Here is a 22,851-nt window from a genome sequence, read left to right as displayed (position 1 = left end):
ATTGTGTTATATAGATTATTATTATTATTATTATACTGTAATCTATCTGTCGATAATTTGTGTGATGTCGGCCCTGCATTGTTGTAAGTTTCTTACTAGGCCAGGATTAGGAAGACGTATAGCTGACCAGAATTTTAATAAAAAGTCAAAAGGGGGGGTGATAGACATGTTGATGGATAATAAATATGTTATGACATTACACATCCAGAAGAATCTGGCAATTTTTGGGCATACTATAAACAGAATAATAAGAAGAATATAAATTGATTTCTTCAAATTGCCCATTTATTTAATCCACAAAAATTAGAAGAAATTGTGCCAAGACACGCAATTAAATAAAGTAAAATAAAATAAAATAAAGGTCTATGTGAACGTACGTATGGTATTGGATCATATAGATTCTTGATTGATCAAAAAAAATAAAATAAAATAATGAGATGTGAAAACTGATTAATACTTATTATTTTTTGAGATAAGGTTTTTGATTAAAAGAAAAAAAAAAAAAAGTAGATTTGGCCACCATTATTTGTTGTTTGCCACTTGTCCCTAAATTTCCCTATAAAATTAAAAGACTCATTAGGGAATATCCCAAATTTCATCTTCTTCACCATCATCATCTATTTCTATTTTTCTCTCTATGTAACAATGGCAGGTTTCTATTTAGTTCTGGTTTTGGCTATTTTACCTGGTAAGAACTGAGAAATTCTTGTCTCTTTTTTTTCTTTTTTTTTTCCTTTCATCCCTTTTAAATTCTTTTTTTTTTTTTTTTTTTGGGGTTGCAGTGGGGTTTGGGCAGCAGCAAGAGTGCTATGAAATACACCCAGAAATCTTGTGTGTGAGAGGCAGTACTGATGACTGCTCTGCTTTCTGCAAATTAAAATTTGGGGAAAATACCACTGTTCAGTGTATTGAAAATGTTGGATTTGTTGGCCCTTTTTGTGTCTGTAATGACTGTCCCAGGCCTTAGAAGCAACAATTTTTTTTTTAAATAATATTTTATGCTGAGATGAATCAAATCATATTTTGAATAGACTGTATTTTATTGTGTTAATATTCGTTTTATAACGAGATCACTCATAATAACTATTCTATAGACTATTTATACACTCCGTTTAATTATGCCAATTTTTATTTTTTTTTAAACAATTTTATTTAACAACATTTTATTATTTTTACTTTAATATAATAACCAATTTATTATTCTCTTCGTCCCACATACCATGTCCAAGTTGAATATTAGATATGACCTCAAAATAACAAGGGTCAAGGTCGGCCAGTGAGCTCTTTCTGTCCGTCCCACGTTTCCATGTCACTTTCTTTTTTTGGAAAATGATTACCCATTTTAATCTTATTTTAAATTTTTTAATTTTTTTTAAAAATTTTAGTTAAACTAATCAGTTATCTTAATCTTAATTTTTAATTATTTATATTATAGGATAATTATTTTCACTAATACATTCTTAATTATCTACTAATTACACCCTTGTGTCTACAGTATTCTATTTATTATATTCCCTCCGTACCATAACAAAGTATCCATTTACCTTTTGCGTCATTGTACTTAATGTTAAAAATATTTGTATAATTTTTTATACAAATGTCATTATATTAGTATTATAAGACACTAATAAAAATATTTTTGCAATTTTTCCTTAGATTTGTAATACGTTTTGACATATAATTAACATCCAATGATCAACATACAAAAGTAAATAAATACTTATTATGGGAGGGAAGGAGTATTATTTTTTATCAAATTCTTAAATAAATTTTTGAATCCAAACAAAATGACATAATTAATCTGGATGAAATAATTTTGAAACCCAGTGTAAATCTTCTTTTTATTTTTAAAACTGCATGACCTTAAATTCCCTCTACATTTATGCATAAGAAGTTTCCTTCTAATATTTTTTTAAAGGATAAGGAAATATAATGCAGAGTTTAAAGTATAAAAAAATTTACCCAAAATTTCGAAACCACGGACAAATTATGAGCAATTTTGCCAATGTATATTCATCACAAAGGTAATTGACAATATGAACAAAAGATAGCTTCAAATTCAAGATGATGAAGAAGAAGATCAACTCCAATTACCAATCGTCTACCCAAATCAACATTAATCAAATCAAACTTACCTACGGATGATCCTCAAGACAAACTCCTCGCCAAAACCTCGCGGGCATTCCGCCCGTCGGGGTCGACTTGCTTACAAACGTGCGCTTTGTAATCGCCGTCGTGATGTCCAGACAACGCCACGCTCGAATGCAGGCAGTCGCCACAGTCGATTACAATGTTATGAAGCAGACAACATACTAAAACGATGCTCGGAAGCTTCCGCTTGTCCGGTCGCCACATCACTTTGTTAAGAATCCGCCACGCCCCCTTCAACTGCGAAAACGCCTTCGCCGCCGTCGATCTCGCCGTTTCGATCATTTCATTCAGCCGAGGGGACGTCACCGACGACGACGATTCGCCGCCGTCCCGCGGAGTTATAAGCCACGGCAGAAGCGGGTAGCTCGCCCCGCCCACAATGTACTCTCTAATCGCCTCGCCGTCGTTCGAAATCGCTGCGTTCCCGTTTAGCCGTCCGCCACTTTCGCAGAGTTTGTAGAATCCCGAACATTTCAGAAGCCGGGATATTGGCATTCCTCCCGGCCAGCCTGTAACGATGTCGAGAAACCGCGTTTCGAAGTCGACGACGCCCTGCACGAACATGCTGTAGTTGTTCTTTTGGTCGCACCAGTCGTCGGAGGTTTGGACAGCGGGAAGCGTCATGACTATGTGGGTCGCGTCAATCGCGCCACAGCAATTGGGCAATCCCGACAGCGTTTCGAACCCGGATTTGATCTGCTGCAGTCGATCGGAGCTCGGCCATTTGAGATGGTGCCTCGATCGTTCTTCCATGGCTTCGATGAACCTCCAAGTCACCTGCGAAACGGTCGATTGGCCGACGCCGAAAGACGCTCCGACAGAAACTTGCGATTCGCCGGAAGCTAATCTTCTTAAAGCAATGGCGACTTGCTTTTCGACGCTCAGGAGGCGTCCCTCGATGTTGATCAGCCCTGATGGCGGCCGCGATATGAGATCTTCTCGTACTAGTGAGCAAATGTACTCGAAAGTTTTCTTCGAAACCCGGAAGAAATGCTTGAAACCTTCTTCCTCATCAATGGCGGTTTTCGAAACTGCAGAAGAACAACACAGAAACAGCTGAAACAAATACAATGCCCTAAGAGTGAAGCCATAATTTTCAATCAGAAACCAATTGTGGATCAAAAGATCAAAATATAATTTTCCAGTGAGTAAACTCAAACAACAAATTTCAAATTTAAGAAGAAATCAGAAATTCTTGAAACCTTCCTGCACATCAATGGAGGCTTTTAAAACTGCTGAAACAAATACAAATGCCCTAAGAGTGAAATCAATTGTGTATCAAAAGATCAAAATATCAATTTCCAGTGATAAACTCTACGACAAGTTCCAAATTGAAGAAGCCTAATTTGAAGAATTCAATGGATCCAAAAAACCCTAAATTTTGATCAGTAATTCGTCGCTTCGTGAGGAGAATTCATCTCTTCCATAATTCATCTATCTACACAGCTCCAACAAAACATTAAATAAATTGAATGAAAGGTTTCTACAACAGTACAATCGAAGCAATGCGCAATAATGGTAGCCCTAATTCCATAGAAATCAAAAGCAACGCAGAAAACCTAAAACGCGAAATCAGTAAATCTGAGTGAAGGTGTTCTGTTCTGTTCATAATGGATCAAAATTGCAGCAGCAAAATTTCAAAATCGAGCGATTAGAAGAAAGGGGGAAGGAGAGAGAGACCTAAGTTAGGGGAGTTTTTGTTCCAGAAAATCTCCCACCATTCGGAATCGACGGCGGTATTATCGACAGGAAGGGTGGTCTTGGTAATGGCGGTCTTGGTTTTCTTCTTGATCTTGATCTTGATGTTGGTGTTCTTCTTGGCATCCTTGTTCTTCATCAATTTGGGAAGCTTCTTGGGAGGAGCCATGGCCATCCACCAAAGAAGAAGAAGAAGAAGAAGAAAGAAGAATCCTGTAATTGCAATTGCTCTGAATCTGAGTGACTGAGTTTGTCGACTCGACTCTCTTCCGCCGCACTTTAACTTGCCTCCATTTTCCATAATTAGAGGCCGGATTAATGTTAGATAAAAAAAAAATTAAAATAAATATAATTAATAAATAATTAAAATATATGATAAAATTATTTATTTTATAATATAAAATTTATATATTAAAAATTACATAACTAATATGTTTAATTAAAAAAAAAATAGAAAAATTATAAACTAAAATTTTTAAAATAAATTAAAATATGTAATTTTTTTATTTTTTTATTTTTTTTAAAGTGATATGAAATATACGACTGTAGTACTTGATTTATCATTTTGTTTCTAAAAATATTAGGAATTGAATTGGATTAAATGGGTTTAATGATTATATAAATGGTGTATTTGTTCTGTGTATTGGTTCTTAATAAATTTTTTTATAAAAGGCATAAAGAGTTGTCTTTAAGTATAAAAATAATGAAAATATGTATATTAATATTTTAAAAAAAATATGTAGAAAATTTTATAGAAGTTTTCTAAATTATATAAATTTGTGTTCTTTTTTGGATATTATTTTAATATTTTTGTTTAATTGAAAATATAGATATACGTCTTACATTTAATTAGAGAAATCATATTTGTTTTATTTGAGAGTAAAATAAATTAGTGATTTTTACAAGAAATTTGTTTTGTTTTTTCTGAATCGAACTGATTGTTTTAGTTAAGATGATATTTTGGATGTAATTCAAATTATTAATCGAATTTTTGGTCTTTTAAACTAAAATTTAAGAATGTTAGTTTTGATTCGACACTGATTTCATAATGTTTGAGCTTCCAATTAATTTATAGTGAATTTTATAAGATTTACATTAAATTTGAGTAAGTTGATTGATGTATTTGGTGATCAGGAGAAGTCCCACAAGTCAGTTGATGTTGAACCAATTTGCTTTCTCTAAGTAAGGTAAGAGGTTAAACATCGTATGTCCGATGGTCATTTGATTATTGTTTGATTGATATATTATAAGAATAAAATTTATATCATGAAGTGATATGAGAACATGATGAACATATTGTTTATGTATGACGAATTTATATAAGTTGGGATTTCTTTCAAAATGATTTTGTGCATATATGATTATGTGTTATAATATGTGTGATTGTTGATTTGCAAATTAGCAAAGGCGGTGCTAGGTTAGCTAATGAGATGAATGGTTGATCCGTGCTAAACCGACTTATATGTATTGATGAATCGGTGCTAAATCATCCAATTGATTGAAAGTGTGTTGGGCCAGTGTTAGACTAACTCCTGTGTATTGATGTGCTGGTGCTAAGCCATCATACCGATTGAGAATAAGTTAGGTCGGTGCTAGATCAACTCATATACATTGACGAGTTGGCGTTAGGCCACTTGATTGATAGAGACAGAGTTGCGCCGATGTTAGACCAACATCTATGAATTTATGGATGCCGGTACTAAGGGTGTGTTTGTTTGGGGGTTTGAATTTTGAGTTGAGATTTGAATAGTAAAAATTTTGAATTTGAATAGTTGTATGATGTGATATAAATAGGTGTTGATGTGATGTTTTGAATGTAAAATTGATTTTTTATATAATATAAAAAATAAATGTTTGATTTGATATTTTTAAGGAGAAAAATAGAATAAATAATGTATTTAAAATCTAATCCCCAAACAAACACACCCTAAGTATGCTTTGGCTTTTTTATGATTATAATGTGGCGTGATAAATTTTGATTTATGAATCATTGGGGTGAGACTTATATTGAACATTCATGAATTTTTTAGATTGAATATTTTTCAAATCCAGTGTGACACACTCACTTTTCAGATACTTTGAGAATTTTAAATTTATGTAATGAGATTTTAAAGTTGCATGTTTTAATGTAAATAAAAAATTTTACACTCTTTATTATGTTTTACCATTAGCATTAGGACACATCGTGTTTTTGTGCGGTGTTGTTGTTCTGATGTTACCGTGTAACACTTCAAGATTGTTATTATATAAGGTGTTACATTTATTGGTATCATAGCCGACTAGCAACAGACCATCGTTACCCTAACTGTTTAAGGGACCTAGAAGTTGACAGATATTTGCGGTGCAATGTGGACGTTGCATTTTTAAGTGGAGGAGAATATGATACCCCGGAGTTGGGCCGGTGCTAGGTCATCCAATACTGAATGAAGATTAAATTAATTGAATAGACTACTAATGTCAATAATGTGTACTTTTTTTTTTCGAGAGTCATACTGAAAGAACTCTAAAGCGCTAATATACGATTCCGATACACCCGATTTTGTGTGACTTTTAACTGTGGTGTCACAAATGGGGAGGAAAATTTTTAGAAAAGAAATACACCTTGTTTTTATTAAATAATTATTTTTAATAGGATTAATTTTTATTGAAAACAAAAAAAATCATTAGACTATTTATATATATATTTTAAATATATAACTAATTTTTTATTTAGTACTTTTTTTTTTCTTACATATTTATACATTTCTATTTTAGGTAAAAATATGTAACTATTTCAAAAACATCAAATAAAATTTTTTCATAATTTATCAATTTTTTTTTCTTAAAAAATATCAAATCAAACATTCAATTTTCATTTTTTATGTTAAACTCCCTCCTAATTTGTTTCCTTTATATTAGACACGGAGTTTTAAGTATTGTGTAATTAATAAGTAATTAAAAAATATATTAGTGAAAATAATTATAATTTAATAAAAATATTATTATATTAAGATTAAGATGACTAACTAATTTAATTAAAATTAAAAAAATATAAATTATGAATTTTAAAATGTGATTAAAGTGTGTAATTGTATTTTTTTTTTAAAAAAAGACAAATGAAGTGGGACGGACGAAAATAGAAATAATGGATAAATTAAGTAGGACAGAAGAAGTACTAAAAATTAATTTTAAATTTAAAACATCACATCAACCTCTATTTATATCATCTCATCCTACCACTATCCCAACTCAAGATCCAAACCCTCCAACGAACACACCCTTCAAAATTTTTAGAGAAAAAATCAATTTTGGTCACAATATAAAAATTCATCAATTTTAATCTCAATATAAATAATTTCAATCAATTTTCATTTCACCATTAAAAAATTAACGGAAATTGCTGACGTGGACATGTCGGAGGTGGCGTGACAGCTGACCTGAAAAGTACACGGTCATGTACAATTATATACGACCATGTATATTTCAGCGTATAATTATACATTATCATGTTGTTACACGGCTATGTATAATTTTACACGGCCGTGTACATTTCTGTTTTAGTCTAAAATTTTATTTTATTTTTATATTTTTTAAAAAAATTTATTTTGAATTTAAAATAGTTGATATAGTTAAAATTGACAAAATCAATAATAATTATAATATAATTAAAATTTATAAAATATATTCTTTTGAAAGGTTTGTCTAAAATTCTATTATTCATAAAAAAATTTCCTCTTACAAACATACAACAATTGGATGTTTGTAAAAGAAATTATTTTGGTAAATAATAGAATTTTAGACAAAATATTCCAAAAAAATATACTCGATAAATATTATATTTAAATTAAACATTTTAATTATATTATAATTGTTATTGATTTTTTTCTCATTTTAACTATATCAACTATTCTAAATTAAAAAAAAAATTTAAAAATATAACAAAAAAAAAAATAGACCGAAACAAAAAGGTACACGGCTGTAGAATTATACATAACTATGTAACAACACGATCAAATAATTATACACTGAAATATAGTAACAACGTGATTACGTATAGACCATGTAACAACATGACAATGTATAATTGTACATATGGTTTCCAGGTAAGCTGCCGCAACGTTAGCAATTTCCTTTAGTTTTTTAATAATGAGACCAAAATCGATTGAAATTGTTTATATTAAAACTAAAATTGATGAATTTTTTATATTGAAATGGTCATACTGATACCAAAATTGATTTTTTCCAAATTTTTTATTATCAACCTATAACTATTTCAATTAAAAAAATTTATTATCAAATTCCAACAAAAACAAATCCGGACCCCAAAATAAACACCCCCTATCCATCAGTGGGCTGGCTGATGTTGTTTGATGTGCAGTGGTGAATGCTGATGAAAAGATTTGCAGTCTGATTTGAGGATCATCATTGGCTACTGCCCTACCACAACTCTTTCTTATCTCTCTCTTTCTCTCTACAAATTACTACTACAAATCTCTCTCTCTCTCTCTACAATACATATATACATATATGATGCTCGGACTATCCTGTCGTTTTCCGCAACCTCTCGCCCCAACACGCAAGCAATTCAGGTACTGTTGACTCCTACTTTTTCTACTTCACTTTGTTTAATTCACATACCAATATCAATATCAATATATATATATATATATGTATAATGTATGTAATATATTTGTGTATTAATTCTCTGATACGAAGAAGTGGAGTGCATTTCCTTTTCTTTTTTCCGTGTGGTGGTCGGAACGACGACATTCTCATGCGTTGTCTGCCGTATTTGCTTTATTCTTTGTTGTTTAGTATTTTTTGTGATTAGACTCGAACCTCGCAGAATTTTCAATTTGTTGCTGCTAGTATGTTGACCTCGTATGCCTGCATTCGCATCCTCCTCCTGAAGGCTTAATAAATTTGCACTCGCGAAGAATGGGGAAAGGTTCTATCTGCATTTCGTCTTCTGTTGAAGGTAAGACGAGTTTTTGTTTGATTTTCGGATTATTTTCAACGATTTGCAGTATTACTGTGCAAAAGCTTAACTTACTTGTTAGGATTTGGCAATGGTGGAATGGAATCATAATTAGGGTTGGTGAATTTTTTTAATTAGGGGAAACCAAAATGGTGTGCTGTCTTCATCTTGTGGTTGCCTGAGTTGTGAAGAGACATCTTAATTTTGCCTTTCGAAGAGTTGAAGGTTTGTTTGAAGGGGAAATTCGACCTCTCTGTTAACATATCCATTGAATTCCATTGCTGCAATTGATTTAAGCTTCTTTAACACGATGATGTTTAGATGAAGTTAAAGTTTGTCCTGTTTTTTTTGCATCTAATGAAATTTCAACTTTATTATGCTTGTCCTTGATTGTTCTATTTCTCTTGTGCTCTGGACATGCTGTTCCATATTAGGCATTATTCCATGGCAGCTCTGCAATGTATTTTGGGGATGTTTTATATTTCTAATTTTCTATCTGTTCTTTATCTGAAATTAGATAACTAAACATAATCCAAAGCAGTTTCGTTTGATTGGTGTCCTCAGGTGGTGTGTTTGGACCAAGATAGTTGATGAAAGTGTAGTAAAATGGAGAATTATGAGGTGTTGGAGCAGATTGGTAAAGGATCTTTTGGTTCTGCCCTGCTCGTCCGGCATAAACACGAAAAGATGAAGAAGTAAGGGATTCGAACAGCTTTTGTTTCTTCATAGAATGCTTATGCATGTTGATTATTTGTAGTTAACACTGTTTCAAGTTTTGTGTCTGATGGCCGACTTATTGGTTTCGTTTTTAATCCTAAACTAAAAGGTATGTGCTGAAAAAGATTCGACTTGCCCGACAAACTGATAGAACTCGAAGATCTGCCCACCAAGAGGTCACTACTTAATTTGCATTTTTCGCTTTGTAGGTTGATCAGTTTAACTAACTAAGCTGTTGTCTAAAAATATGCACAATTTAGGAAAAATGGAAGTTCTTTTTGTGGTTCGATTTCCGGACTTGACATATGTTTTCAATTAGGTTTCAATGTCTTGTTTTACTCGAGGAGTGTTAGAAGAATGACTACTCCATAGTTAAACGAATATTTGTTGTTTATAACTTAGTAAAAAATCCTCGAGGAATATTGACATAAGGTGCCAAGGATTTGGTTGATGATTTCGTATGTTGTGTTTTGTTAATTAGACGTCGAATTCTTCTCCTTGCAGATGGAGCTTATTTCCAGAGTCCAGAATCCATACATTGTGGAGTACAAAGATTCATGGATTGAAAAGGTAATGTCCACGATACATGATTTCTTGCAATTCTATGCTTATAGTAAACTACGATATTGGAAGCTTGGGATCGACTTTATGGCCACACTTGGGTGTTATTTGGTTAGAATTTGACGTGAAAATTAACACCGACTATATTTGAATCATTTTACTAAAGAGTTTTACTATTCAGAAATCAATAATTGTTTTTCTTTTTTATATTATACTACAAATTTATTTTAATATGTTCCCGTTGCTCGTTTCAGGGTTGTTTTGTATGCATTGTGATCGGATACTGCGAGGGGGGAGACATGTAAGTTCCCAATTACTCGAGATTCTTTCTCTTGCATATCTTATGCTTATTGAAACTCGGGAACACAATGGCGAATAGTTTAGATTTCTGAATTCAGCATTTTCCCGTAGGTCCGGAGCCATTAAAAAGGCGAATGGAGTTCATTTTTCTGAGGAGGTTGTTGCCTGTTTATTACAAGTTCTTACAAGTTCTAGATTTACATTTTTCAATACTTAGATTACATCAACGCCTTAAACGATGAACAGAAGCTTTGCAAATGGTTAGTTCAACTGTTGCTGGCCCTCGACTGCTTGCAAGCCAACCATATACTTCACCGTGATGTCAAGGTACGCCTAAATGACTAAATCTGCATTATTTAGCTGACCGAGATCTAAACAATAGTTTCATTCCTTAATTTTCTCAGTGTTCGAATATATTTCTCACGAAAGATCAGGACATACGTCTAGGTAACAATTTCGTACAACAGCTTTAATTTTCTTGCATACTAACAACCAATTCATCCGGTATTTGATTCGTCGAGCTTCTTCCATTTTCAGGTGATTTTGGTCTTGCTAAAGTACTGACCTCCGACGAACTCGCTACCTCTGTAAGAACATCAGCTTCACGCTCCAACTTTTTCCCGATTTCCTCATCTTAAAATCGTGTATATCTAATACGGCTGCAGGTTGTTGGCACGCCGAGTTACATGTGTCCCGAGCTTCTTGCTGACATACCTTACGGTTCCAAATCCGACATCTGGTCCTTAGGTAATCCTCATAGTCTCGAATCTTGCTATTTACGCGTTTCTTTCCTTACCCGTACATAAAACTTTGATGTATTGTATTCAGGATGTTGTATGCACGAAATGGCTGCGCTCAAACCCGCGTTTAAAGCCTTTGTAAGCCCGAATGATATTTACCTGTCGACATATATATATATACATTCGGTACAATTCTTTCGACGTTCATTTGCTCCTTTATCGACAGGACATCCAAGGATTGATCAACAAAATAAATAAATCCATCACGGCTCCCCTTCCGACCATATATTCCAGTCCCTTGTGAGTTTTTCGAATTCATATCCAACCAATTTTCACTGTTGCTGCTAACTTTGTGTTTTCTGTCTTATATACAGCCGCAGGCTTGTCAAGAGTATGATCCGAAGAAATCCCGAGCACAGACCCAGCGTACGCTCACCATTAGAGCTGTTAAACGAATCGAGTAGCTCACAAGCCAAGCTCGACTCGGCTTGTCTATAGAGATAAACGAGCCGAGCTTGAGCTCGAAAGTTACTTTTTTTATAAACGAGGCGAACTTCAGTTCGCCAGTAGCTCAATTGAGCTCATTAGCGATAATATATTTATATTATTTATATATTAAGATAATATATTTAATTTATATATTAAAAAATATATAGAATATGTATAAAATTCAAGCCGAGCTCGAGCTCAAACTTAGCCTTACGAGCCAAGCTCGAGCTTGTATTTGAGCCTAACGAGCCGAGATCGAGCTTGTATTTGAGCCTAACGAGCCGAGCTCGAGCCACTATTTTGGCTCGAATTCTTAACGAGATCTGCCAAGCCTATATCATTAACAAGTTGAATTCGAGCTCGAACAACCGATATTTGAGCTCGCTTGGCTCGTTTAACAGTTCAACTCACCGTATTCCCATAGCTAGATTTAGAAGCTATATGTAACAATTTACCTCGCTCCCTCTTTCATTTTTTTTTTACCATCCAGGCTGCAGATTTGCTCGGGCATCCCCATCTTCGACCGTATGTTCTTAGCCTTCATCTCGAGAGGAACAACAACCCCAGAAGGCATACATTACCTTCTACAACAACTGATGCAAATTATGTCAAGAAGACAAGATTCCTTGAACCCGAAGGTGTAAAGATAGACAAGAGGCTCGCTTCGGGTAATGACAGAGTGATGAATCCTAGTATATCACGAAATCAAATCTCCACGGCCGGATTGTCCGAGTTATCCGGTAGAAGCGTTGGCGACGACAGAGATGTAAAAAGGCCAGAAACCACCGCACTGTTGGGCGCTGTAAGAAACTCCAGAATAACTTCTACATACTCGGGATCGAGGATATCTAACCCCGGTTCAACTCGCGAATTGGTACGGGTACTTCGAACTCTATCTTTTTCAAGTCAATAGAGCCAACTTTGTTAAGTCCACGATCGTCTCTTTGCAGCTGCCGGTGTCGCATACCCCGGCCAGAAGACATCCCCAACTAACACGCCGGGCCTCTCTTCCACCTCCTCGTCCCGATTACACGACCATTGCTGCCGGACTGCTTCGAGGAGTCGGATCTCCCGATGTTTCTGTCAACAGTCCACGTATCGACAAGATGGCCGAGTTCCCTGTTGCTTCCACAGACGATCTTTTCCTGATATCTTCACAGTCGTCTTATACCTCAACAAGAGACAAGTGTATGGTTCAGATACGAGACAGAGCCTTTGCGGGGCAGCAGGGCAACAACGGAAGCGAGTGGTCGGGGCATAATCCTACGGATTCGATGCGTTCGTCGTCAGATTCCCGGCACCGCGGCAGGTTCGATACTACGTCATACCAACAGCGTGCGGAAGCCCTGGAAGGGTTGCTCGAGTTCAGCGCGCGGCTGCTGCAGCAGGATCGGTTTGAGGAGCTGCAGGTGCTGCTGAAGCCATTCGGGCCGGAGAAAGTCTCCCCGAGGGAAACTGCTATATGGCTGAGCAAGAGCTTCAAGGAGAACACAGCTTGACGACATTGATGACGACGACAATGGATTTTACCAAATTGCCCTCAACCCTGTGATGTGTAGTAACAACTTTTAACCTGTTTTTCAAAACTTCAATAAAAAGGATAAGTGCATAAGAATAATTGGAGGGATAGGAATGCAGAAAGGGAAAGGAGAGGACTTGTGGTAGCTCTTGAAGCAATTAGGCAAAGAGAATAAAGGTCATATCTTTAACAACAAATGCCCAAATGCTTTAAACATAGAAAGCTGATCCCTTTGCCATATAGTCCCTTCATTTTCCGATATTATGTCCGCTTTACGGTAGATACGAGAATTTAGTGTAATTAGTAAATAATTAAAAATATATTAGTGAAATAAGTGTATAATTCTTTTCCAATAAGTGGATGGAGGAAAATGGAAAAGTGAACATATGGAGGGAGTAGTATTTACTCCGTCTCAAAAATTCTGCAACATTTTTAAAATAAAAGATAATTAAATATATTTAATTTCTATTACACAATTTATCCTATCACATTACTCAAATAAATATATATATTTTTTATTCTATCACACAATTTATACCATCACATTACTCAAATAAATATATATATATATTTTTTTAAAAAATAATTAAAATATATTTAATTTCTTTCACACATTTTATCCCACCACTCAAATAATTATATACTTTTTTTACTCTCATCGTATTATTTGATTATCAAATTATTCTATTTAATGCTGCCTACCTAAATACCCCGCCACCAAACAAAACCGGTGGTTTCTTGGTCACGACCTGCTACAGCTAAAGTTCCATTAAAGGGCGTTTCCACATAGTAAAACCTCAGAGAATATAAGGTTATCATGAGGCTGATCTCAAGCCGTCTCGGGCCGAAACAAATGTTCACCATATTTGGGACAGATGGAGTATTATTTACTGAGACAAATTAGTGAAATCAGATAAAGAAAAAAGTGGTGTCATAAGGAAGAAGACAAGGTCACAACACGCAAGGCAGGAACAGGCAGAGGCATAGGCATGCCTTCGGTTATAATGTATGGTTGGTTGGGTTCAGATGAGAGAAGGCAGGTTTGGTCCCAAATTTGATGTTGCCAATACCAAAAACATCCAAGGGGACAACCTTACAACCATCACATTCACACCCCCACACACCATTCTCAGCACCATCTCACACTGTTTCTTGAAATAGATGCAACACTTAGTTCTTGGATCCATCTTTAACTGTGAAAGAAAAGAATTCAAAGGTGGGGTGGGGTGGAGTGGTCTAAAAGGGTTTGGCCATGGTGTGAAGGGGAAAGCAGTGGACTGATCAAAGTTTGCTTGTTGGAGGAGATCCCAATGGGGAGGACAAACTGCAAGAATTGCAGGGTGCCCCACTGTACTCAGTCTACTCTAGACATTGGCTAAAAGAAGACCAGCAGTGCTTTAAAGTGTAGCAGGTGGGGCCACATCACTCACTAGCCTCTACCCTCATTCAAATCTCTCTCTCTCTTTCTCTCTCTCTCTCTCTCTCTCTGTCTCTCTCTCTCTCTATCTCTCTCTCTATATCTCTCTCTCTCTATATATATATGTGCTACTAGGACACAAAGACTCATGCAAAGAAAGACTTCCCAAAAGCAACATATAAAACAATCTGCTTCACCTAGAATTGCAATCAGTTTTTAGCTCACCACCATGTATAATAAAAACAGTGGCAAGATGGACTTACTGTGGGAGGAGAACGGCGGCGCGGCCGGAGAAATTCAGCTGCCAGAAAGCCCGAGAGGGCCGATGGAATTTTTGGCAAGATCATGGAGTGCTGCAGCACTTCAAATGTCCAAAGCAGTGGCACCAGCAGAAAATCCTCCTGCAAAACCTAAAGCCACCACAATACCTGAAAATGCTGCAGCAGGTGAAGATGAGGATGACTCTGCAAAGCTTTCTGGAAATGCATTCACCTTTGCTTCTTCTGCTACATCTCAGCTGATCCTTGAAAGGATCATGTCTCAATCTGTAAGTAGATGAACTTAAAAAGTGAAATCCATCTGTCAATTTGTTTAAAGTGCATTTCTTGACATGAAATGTGTAATTGACAATGTAGGAAATTTCACCTCTGACATCAGGGAGGCTTTCTCACAGCAGTGGCCCTCTGAACGGCTGTCTTCCTGAAGAATCTGAAAGCCCTCCAATCTCTCCTTCTCAGGAGTATGAAGATGTTGTTAAGGTAAGATTAAGATTAAGATAGCTGGTGTTCAAGTCTCAACATATAATTACATTGCCCCTTTAGTTTTTCAAGAATTTCTTGCACTGTTCCTATGGAAGATATGCTTACAATGCCCTACTAAGCAATTCCACATTTCTGTACTGGTCACTGAATCATTGGTCAATAATGGGGTCATGTTAAAAGTAAAAGGGGTAAACAGTATGACAATCATTACTTCATCTTTCACAGAGTGTTTATCAGAAACAAATGATGTGGAAAGTAAAGCTTCAGCCACTGTAGATATTTTAGCTTTCCCTAAGTGCTTTAGCCCACCAAAACTCACCCTTTTTGACTTTCCTCATCACTTAATCACACTAAGTACATGAGAACACTCAATTTTCTTAATACATACAAAATTGCATCTCTCAATTATCTCATTCTAATGAAAAATAATATAATAGCTTCACTGCACAAACTGCCACAAGTAAATTTAATTTCCTCAGAGCAGATGAAAGATAATGTCAGAGTCAGACTTACCTATATACTCTTTTCCATGTTAACTGACAGCTACACTTAGCTTGATGTTCTCACCCAAGACTTGTTACACAACAGGCACTATAATCAGTATAATCATCAGCAGGACCTTAGCCTAATCAATCTCTTGCAAACTATTTCTATTTCAATGAATTTTCACCTTTTCAACAGTGTGGTCCCTCTGCACAAAAACAAGTGTATTTATGAGTTTTCTATGATCAGATGTTTAAGCTACTATGGTTGAAGAGATTTAATTTTCACTAACTAACACAATGAGATTATACCTCAGTATCTACAAGCAAACAATCCTCTGCAACCCCTGCTTACCGGGACGCCCCGGGGTGGAGGCGCGGGCACACCAAGTGGCAAAACTGTCGGAAAGTGGTTAAAAGAGAGAAGGGAGAAGAAGAAAGAAGAAACGAGAGCACAGAATGCACAGATCCATGCGGCTGTTTCAGTCGCAGGAGTGGCTGCAGCCATTGCTGCAATAGCAGCTGCAACGGCTGCGGCGTCTGCAAAGGGAAACGATGAACATGCAGCCAAGACAGATATGGCCGTGGCTTCGGCAGCCACACTGGTGGCTGCGCAGTGTGTCGAGGCTGCCGAGTCTATGGGAGCTGATCGCGAGCATCTCATGTCTGCAATCAGCTCAGCAGTCAATGTTCGATCGCATAGTGATATATCCACACTTACTGCTGCTGCAGCCACAGGTGAACTTTAACAGAAACAAAGAGTTCTACATTTTCAGTTCTTGCATTGATTTACAAACTAACAGGCTATAGCATCATATGTTATTGTACTTCAAGCTCTACGAGGCGTTGCAACATTGAAGGCCCGAACACTTAAAGAAGTGTGGAATGTTGCAGCAGCTATCCCTATAGAAAGGGGGCTTAGTTTAGGCACAGGAAATAACTACGGCAGTAACAATTCTAGCAGTTACTGTGAGGAATTAGTTCCTGAAGAGAACTTTCTTGCTGCCTGCAATCAAGAGATGCTTTCTCGTGGCAACGAACTTCTTAAAAGAACTCGTACAGGGGAACTACACTGGAAGATAGTATCTGTTTATATTCATCGAAGTGGAAATGTAAGTTGGGGCCGCTTAGACTGTCAGGAAATGCAAATTTAAAATTTCTTTCATATTCTCATCACATGTTCCACAGGTAATGCTAAAGATGAAGAGCAAGCATGCAGCAAATACCATAACCAAGAAGAAGAAAAGTAAGATTTACAGTCACATAAAATAGTCATATTAGAAGTTCATTGGAAGTGACATATATGCATGTTTCCTACTCAGATGTGGTATCACAAGTTTGCAAAGACATACCAGCCTGGCCTGGAAGACATCTGCTGGAGGATGGTGAGCAGAGACGGTATTTTGGGCTCAAGACAGAAGATCGTGGAGTTGTGGAATTTGAGTGCAAAAACACGAAAGAGTATGACATGTGGACGCAGGGAGTTTCAAGGCTTCTCTCCATTGTATCTGAAAGGAAGAAAAGATATCGCAAATAGCTAAGCTAAAGCAACTTAACCTGTTAAGAGAAACCAATGTAAACCAAGTTATTATCTTCTCTGTCAATTTCATCGAAATGCCTTCTTGTTTCATCTCCTGCATCTGCAGCTTATTCAATAGCAGCCTTAAATTAACAAGGAAATCAAATGCAGCACAGGAAATATGATTAGTGGAAAGAGAAACAATCAAGGCCCCATTATCAGATTATGGCAAACCTGAATAATTCTTGCAACAGATCCAAGGGATGTTCTGCTAGTTTCAATTCCCAGAGCAATAAAAGTAAATATACATAACACAAAATTACATAAATAATACAATTAAATACAAAAGTTCTGCAGGCAATTAGAATACACCTGCTCTTACATCACATATAATGTTTAAACAAGAAAAGGTGGGATTTTCCATATTCTATCTAATTATCAGAACCTCTGAAAAGGGTTAACAGAGTAAGAAAGAGGTTGGCCATCTAATTATCAGCAGCTCTGAAAAGGGTTAACAGAGATAGAAACAGGTTGATGATATCTAAATATAGTGCAACAGAAGCCCAAATATACTCATCATACGAGTATCGCTTGATCAGATTATCCGTGTCATAAAGTATGTAGCCAGAGAATACTAGTGATGCCAAGCCTCCATAGATCATTACACTGATTTTACCCAGAGGGAAAAACATCTGCAATGGAAATATATGATCAGCATTCTATAGCTTATCCACCTTACCATTTTCATATAACTTTCAATATTATGTACCTGAATTAGGGAAAACAGTATGAGAACCATTACGGCACAAAACAAGAAAGGCCCCAAGAAATTGAAGTCATGGCCCCGCTTTGCAGCCCAGAAAGTGTACAAAGTAAGACTCAAGACCACAACAGCAGTTAAGATGGCCGACTCCAGAATCACTTTTCCTGGGAAATAAAATTTGTAAAACGGATTTTCAAGAATCAGCTCCTCTTCATCATCAGAAAATTCAGAGTGAAAGATACAATTAGTGTAAAGGCAGCTGTCGTGACAGACAACCCCCGATATAATATCAAAATGCACACAATTTACATAACTTAATACAAATACAACATATATAGTAATAATATATGACATATATTCATACAGACCATATACAAGTATGAACTAACAACATCTGAGTGGCCAAATTAGCAGCAATGCCAGATTTATTTTTCAATCAAAACATGTGTTACAAAACAAATTTTAAGTTTTACTACTTCCAATATACAGTAGAAAAAAAACAAATTTTAAGTTTTACTACTTCCAATATACACTAGAAATACAACCAAACAAATCAAGGAAAAGGACAGTAGAAAGAGCCACTTCATCGCAATAAATGAGCTAGGAAATAGGGAATGAAACGAAATTGAAAAACTATCGCAAACCCTAAAAAATCAGAGTAGAATTACTCACCACTTGTGTAGGCACAGGTCAACCCAATTGCAAATGAAAGAGACACGGTGAACAACCCAAGCAGGAAATAGTTCAGAGGATGTTTCTGATAATAGTAATACAGAGGGCACAAAGCTGCAAATACCACCACAAAGATAAAAACCTAATTTCAGATTTCCAACCACAACAAACAAGCATATCACAAAATTAGAATAGCCGAAGACGATGAGGAAACCTACCGACAAAGGGGGTTATGAGGAGCACAATGTAAATCGCCAGTCCAGCCCCGGAAGTCGCGAAGAAATCCCTTACAGGGTGAACAGTGACAACAATGGCGGCAATAGCAATAGAGAGCAGCAACTGGATGGTAACGATTGAATAGATTTTCCTGATAAACGCCCATCGCAGCTCCGGCCTCTCTTGCATCGCCGGATACAGTAGCCTGCCGCCGGACTCCACATCATCTTTCCCGGTAACCTGACTCCACATCCTGAAAAACAGTTAACTTCAACTTACGCCCGCAGAAGGAAGAGTTGATGGGGATTATGAAACCGGAGAGATATGTCTTATACTGTACTCAAAAGAACTTTCTTGAACGGAAGAACTTCTAGCGAACGAGTTCTAGACTTATCCAGATTGACCTGTCAGACTCTACAGCGAACGTGATAAAATACAAAATAATAAACCAAACTTTTATACTACGATGTAAAACTTCAAAAAAATACTGTAACTTTCAGGAGCTTTACCTTCGTGCGTCTGAAGAAACCCATTTCAGCTCCAATCAGTCTTACCAATTATCGAATATCAAAAGGCATAGTCTCCTCCCATGTCTTCTCCAACAGGCAATTTCATATCAAGAGAGGTGAACAGCATACACAATCCATTACTTGAAGTTAAGCAGCAAAGTCTCTTCCTTTGCCTGCAATTCAAAGAGACAGACAGGATCTGTTTCATCTCTACCATAAACATGGAGGATTCAATTAACCATTCAAAGGTTGAAGCAAGGTCTTACCGTTGATCATCAATGGCGTGGAGTTGAATAGGATGGAAGGTCCCGGGACCGCGTAGGGCAGGCGTCGTTAAACGTCCCATCAGTTCACGGACAGCACTGTAAATTGTAGAAGAGAAAGAACGTAAAAGAAGACAAGAAAGAGCTACGTGGCTTTCTGGGGTTGCAGCTGGGCTGCCCCCACCATTCCCCAAAATCCCATCCAAACAGCCAACACACACCCCCACCCACTCAATTATCATACAACAAAAAAGGTGGAGAGGATTTTTCCTCCATGACAAGGCTGAGACGCCGCGGCCATTTCTGCCGCTGCACCGCCGCTGAGCGTACCACTTCCTATTACCTGTACGTCACCCCCGAAAATCCCTAATTTTTTAGCCCTAGCCTGCGATCTGGTGTCCTGCTTCTACTGAGGTTCCAGAACCCCAAGCTATGCCGCCGGAAGAGAGCGCCGGTAAGTCGACTCTAGAGAAACCGCTTAACGAGCTGACTGAGGATGACATTGCTCAGGTCACTCGCGAGGACTGCCGCCGTTACCTCAAGGAGAAAGGTACGCACGGTACGCCGAGAGAAAGAACTTTCAAGTAGTACACAATTAAAACGAAAAATCGCGGAATCGGTGCAGGAATGAGGAGACCTTCCTGGAACAAGTCCCAGGCGATTCAGCAAGTGATAATGTTGAAGGCGCTCCTCGAAACGACGCCGGATTCCGACGCTGGTTCCCGCCGGAGGCGCCGTATCACGCGCCGCTCTGATGACAACCAAAGCGGCGGCAGCAGTTCTGCTCACCTCATCAGTGTGCGTACTTCTTTACCCAACCAATTCTGCGATGCTATCAAACGAAACACATCCAAAACAAGTTGATTAATCTACTTCAAAAACACGTGTAGGATCCTAAAGGAACAAGCCAAGATGCGGAAGATTCTCTGTGCATAGACGAAGATCCGCAAGGACCTGATTGCACAGGCGGTTTCTCTGGTCGTCTCACTGCTGCCGGCATTGAATCTGCTCAAATTAGGTTAAGTAGTTCGTTAACATGACTCCATAGCCGCCTCCTTGAAGGCTGCACTTCTAAAGACTGCCATTTTTTTCCTTCTTCTAGACCTACAGATTCAGCAAACTCAATGGCAGGACAGATGACAATATTTTACTGTGGTAAAATAAATGTGTATGATGATGTGCCAGCAAACAAGGTATTGAAACTTTTGATGTAGTTAACCTATCAAGAATTCTTACCTCTTACTTACCCACTTGATGACTTTCTTCTCAACACATGTTTTTCAGGCGCAAGCATTGCTACATATAGCTGCAAGTCCATTAGAGCTTCCAGAAGGACAACTGGTCGAAAGTTCGAAAACAGTTCAGCATTTACCTTGCACTTCAAAGGTTGTCTGCACCAAGCCCCATCAAGATTCTGTTGCTCTTGCCTCGCTGAATCTCCAAACAGGTGAATCCAGCCTGTGATCTCTAGATATACCTGTAACTGTAATGTACATCTGAAAGGGAAATACAAGAAGAAGAAATACTCAGTGGCATATTTGTTGATGTTCCTCGGAACAATCATCCATTTTGATTGTGTTGGTGATAACGACTCGGATGGTTTTGTTATCTATTTGTTTCTACAGTGAAAATGAGCAACAACTCTGTAGCACCCGGAGAAGAAGGTTATATTCTTCATGAAGAGAATACTGGTTAGGATCTTTCCATTAACACGTATAAAGCTAATAATTGTATAGTTAATCTCTTAGCACAATCCATAGCAGTTTAATGCACTTGATCATGAATGATCTCTCGGGAAGTCCTCGCTCTGCGCAGACACAAAAATAAAAATTGTTAGCATATAAGCTATATTGCAGCAAACTTAATGTATTCTGTGGAAGTCGAAGAAGTTTATATCTAATTGCCAGGTTCATAATGTTTGCCACTTTTGCAATAAAGGATATATTTTGCTTTGATCTTTATGTGGTTTAACAGACAAAAGCTTAGTAGGCTTATATGTTAAAGAACTTCCAAACTTTACGGTATCTGCGGGCATGACTTGCTTGATATTGGTGTGATCGTCTAAATGTAGTCTGCAAACAATTTAGGGGTATCTGTAAACAATGTATACTACACAAAAAATTATATTCACAGACATATCAGCCTATTCCATGCAGGGGAAGGGCCATCAGCCCGAAAAGCATCGTTACAGAGGTATCTCGAGAAGAAAAATAACAGGTATATCATGAACTACTACTTTACGTTCGAGTTAAAAAGATAGGATAACTGCCAAGGGCTTGTAGTTCTTGTCTGGTTCCTTACGTCTATGTTAGGTGAAGGTTTAAGAGCAAGAGAAAGGCAGAAGCCGCATCGTGTGCAAGCATGGATATGTACTTTAACTATCAGATGCCGAGTAGAAACACTTTAACCCCGCCCCAAATCAGACCATCTTCTACCCCTGCCGGACAATGATGATTCAGTCAAGACTCTGCTTTTCTACTCGTTTGTGTAACCAAGGTAAGATTTTCATTCTCAAAGATTGTTCTTAACTAACCTCAAAGGATTCTGTTTACAACTTGGTTATCTCATTCTATATTCTATTAGAAAAAGTTCAGCCTACATTGTTCTTGTATAGTCAACTTGTGTAGTGTGGATAGGACATTGTTCGGCATATGTTCTTCTATTTTTAGCTTCTACCTATAGAAAAACGTTCTTATAAGAACATCAGAAGATAAACAAGAAATAATTATGTATCTGCTGATTTTCAGGTCTTTTGGTGGACAAGCGGTGGATGATTAAAGTGCTGAAGAATGCAATTTTTCATCCGGATAACTTTGAGTAGGCTACTAATTGATTCCCCTAAGTCATGTACATGTTTGTTTTTCTGCATAACTATGGTTTCATTTGATGACCAGTAATCAATCTGACGTTTCGATCACAGACATTTGTTGTTAGTGTTCTTTCCTAATGTTCGATAATTTCAAGACCTTATGCTCATCCCAAAAGTAGAGTAATGACAATCAGTCTATCAATTATTTTGAAGCAAAGCTTTGAATACTTACCTCATCTAACCTCCGCTGTGAAGATCAGAAATTACAATAGCTGAGAGATTATCAGTGCTGCCTGTGATAAATGCTC

The 22,851-nt window shown here is 36.9% G+C and overlaps 5 protein-coding genes and 1 long non-coding RNA gene across 11 annotated transcripts; 4 read left to right on the top strand and 2 right to left on the bottom strand.

The window, feature by feature from the left end:
• Positions 1-563: 563 nt before the first annotated feature.
• Positions 564-1,037, top strand: LOC127243040 (uncharacterized). The gene is made up of 2 exons (XR_007836915.1): positions 564-688; positions 783-1,037. It is a non-coding gene; the product is annotated as an uncharacterized LOC127243040 (long non-coding RNA).
• Positions 1,038-2,037: 1,000 nt separating this feature from the next.
• Positions 2,038-4,124, bottom strand: LOC127243124 (protein ANTAGONIST OF LIKE HETEROCHROMATIN PROTEIN 1). Its single transcript, XM_051262999.1, has 2 exons — positions 3,832-4,124; positions 2,038-3,182 (listed from the first exon to the last, which is right to left on the bottom strand). The coding sequence occupies exons 1-2, from the start codon at positions 4,022-4,024 to the stop codon at positions 2,149-2,151; spliced, it is 1,227 nt and encodes a 408-aa protein (XP_051118956.1). The 5' UTR covers positions 4,025-4,124; the 3' UTR covers positions 2,038-2,148.
• Positions 4,125-8,250: 4,126 nt separating this feature from the next.
• Positions 8,251-13,410, top strand: LOC127242933 (serine/threonine-protein kinase Nek1-like). The gene is made up of 17 exons (XM_051262685.1): positions 8,251-8,417; positions 8,675-8,806; positions 8,945-9,031; positions 9,371-9,501; positions 9,633-9,699; positions 10,028-10,093; positions 10,339-10,385; positions 10,496-10,541; positions 10,631-10,711; positions 10,789-10,831; positions 10,922-10,971; positions 11,050-11,131; positions 11,213-11,262; positions 11,351-11,424; positions 11,499-11,550; positions 12,104-12,487; positions 12,564-13,410. The coding sequence occupies exons 4-17, from the start codon at positions 9,413-9,415 to the stop codon at positions 13,110-13,112; spliced, it is 1,680 nt and encodes a 559-aa protein (XP_051118642.1). The 5' UTR covers positions 8,251-8,417; positions 8,675-8,806; positions 8,945-9,031; positions 9,371-9,412; the 3' UTR covers positions 13,113-13,410.
• A 1,220-nt stretch (positions 13,411-14,630) lies between these two features.
• On the top strand, positions 14,631-17,422 carry LOC127242934 (VAN3-binding protein-like). The gene is made up of 6 exons (XM_051262687.1): positions 14,631-15,096; positions 15,185-15,307; positions 16,110-16,530; positions 16,627-16,904; positions 16,981-17,038; positions 17,115-17,422. Exons 1-6 carry the CDS (start codon positions 14,779-14,781, stop codon positions 17,327-17,329), a joined length of 1,413 nt encoding a protein of 470 aa, XP_051118644.1. The 5' UTR covers positions 14,631-14,778; the 3' UTR covers positions 17,330-17,422.
• Positions 17,423-17,616: 194 nt separating this feature from the next.
• LOC127242936 (protein LIFEGUARD 2-like) lies at positions 17,617-19,920 on the bottom strand. 3 transcript variants are annotated; one of them, XM_051262690.1, is made up of 7 exons: positions 19,738-19,920; positions 19,472-19,644; positions 19,298-19,376; positions 18,965-19,215; positions 18,747-18,860; positions 18,081-18,238; positions 17,617-18,003 (listed from the first exon to the last, which is right to left on the bottom strand). In XM_051262690.1, exons 4-7 carry the CDS (start codon positions 19,212-19,214, stop codon positions 17,797-17,799), a joined length of 729 nt encoding a protein of 242 aa, XP_051118647.1. In that variant the 5' UTR covers position 19,215; positions 19,298-19,376; positions 19,472-19,644; positions 19,738-19,920; the 3' UTR covers positions 17,617-17,796. The 3 variants fall into 3 exon arrangements, with proteins under 3 accessions (XP_051118647.1, XP_051118648.1, XP_051118649.1); XM_051262691.1 differs by having other exon boundaries at positions 19,303-19,376; XM_051262692.1 differs by lacking the exon at positions 19,298-19,376.
• A 28-nt stretch (positions 19,921-19,948) lies between these two features.
• Positions 19,949-22,653, top strand: LOC127242935 (protein TIFY 4B-like). 4 transcript variants are annotated; one of them, XR_007836904.1, is made up of 9 exons: positions 19,949-20,284; positions 20,360-20,532; positions 20,625-20,752; positions 20,837-20,927; positions 21,019-21,181; positions 21,360-21,425; positions 21,877-21,951; positions 22,047-22,230; positions 22,482-22,653. XR_007836904.1 is itself a non-coding variant. In XM_051262688.1 (9 exons), the coding sequence occupies exons 1-8, from the start codon at positions 20,167-20,169 to the stop codon at positions 22,183-22,185; spliced, it is 933 nt and encodes a 310-aa protein (XP_051118645.1). In that variant the 5' UTR covers positions 19,955-20,166; the 3' UTR covers positions 22,186-22,230; positions 22,482-22,653. The 4 variants fall into 4 exon arrangements, 2 of the variants coding, with proteins under 2 accessions (XP_051118646.1, XP_051118645.1); XR_007836905.1 differs by having other exon boundaries at positions 19,951-20,284; positions 22,053-22,230; XM_051262688.1 differs by having other exon boundaries at positions 19,955-20,284; positions 21,891-21,951; positions 22,053-22,230.
• Positions 22,654-22,851: the final 198 nt, after the last annotated feature.

This window comes from Andrographis paniculata, unplaced genomic scaffold (assembly GCF_009805555.1).
Source record: "Andrographis paniculata isolate CXL003 unplaced genomic scaffold, ASM980555v1 Contig89END, whole genome shotgun sequence".
NCBI classification, from domain to species: Eukaryota; Viridiplantae; Streptophyta; class Magnoliopsida; order Lamiales; family Acanthaceae; genus Andrographis; species Andrographis paniculata.
This window is presented reverse-complemented; position numbering and strand designations above follow the sequence as displayed.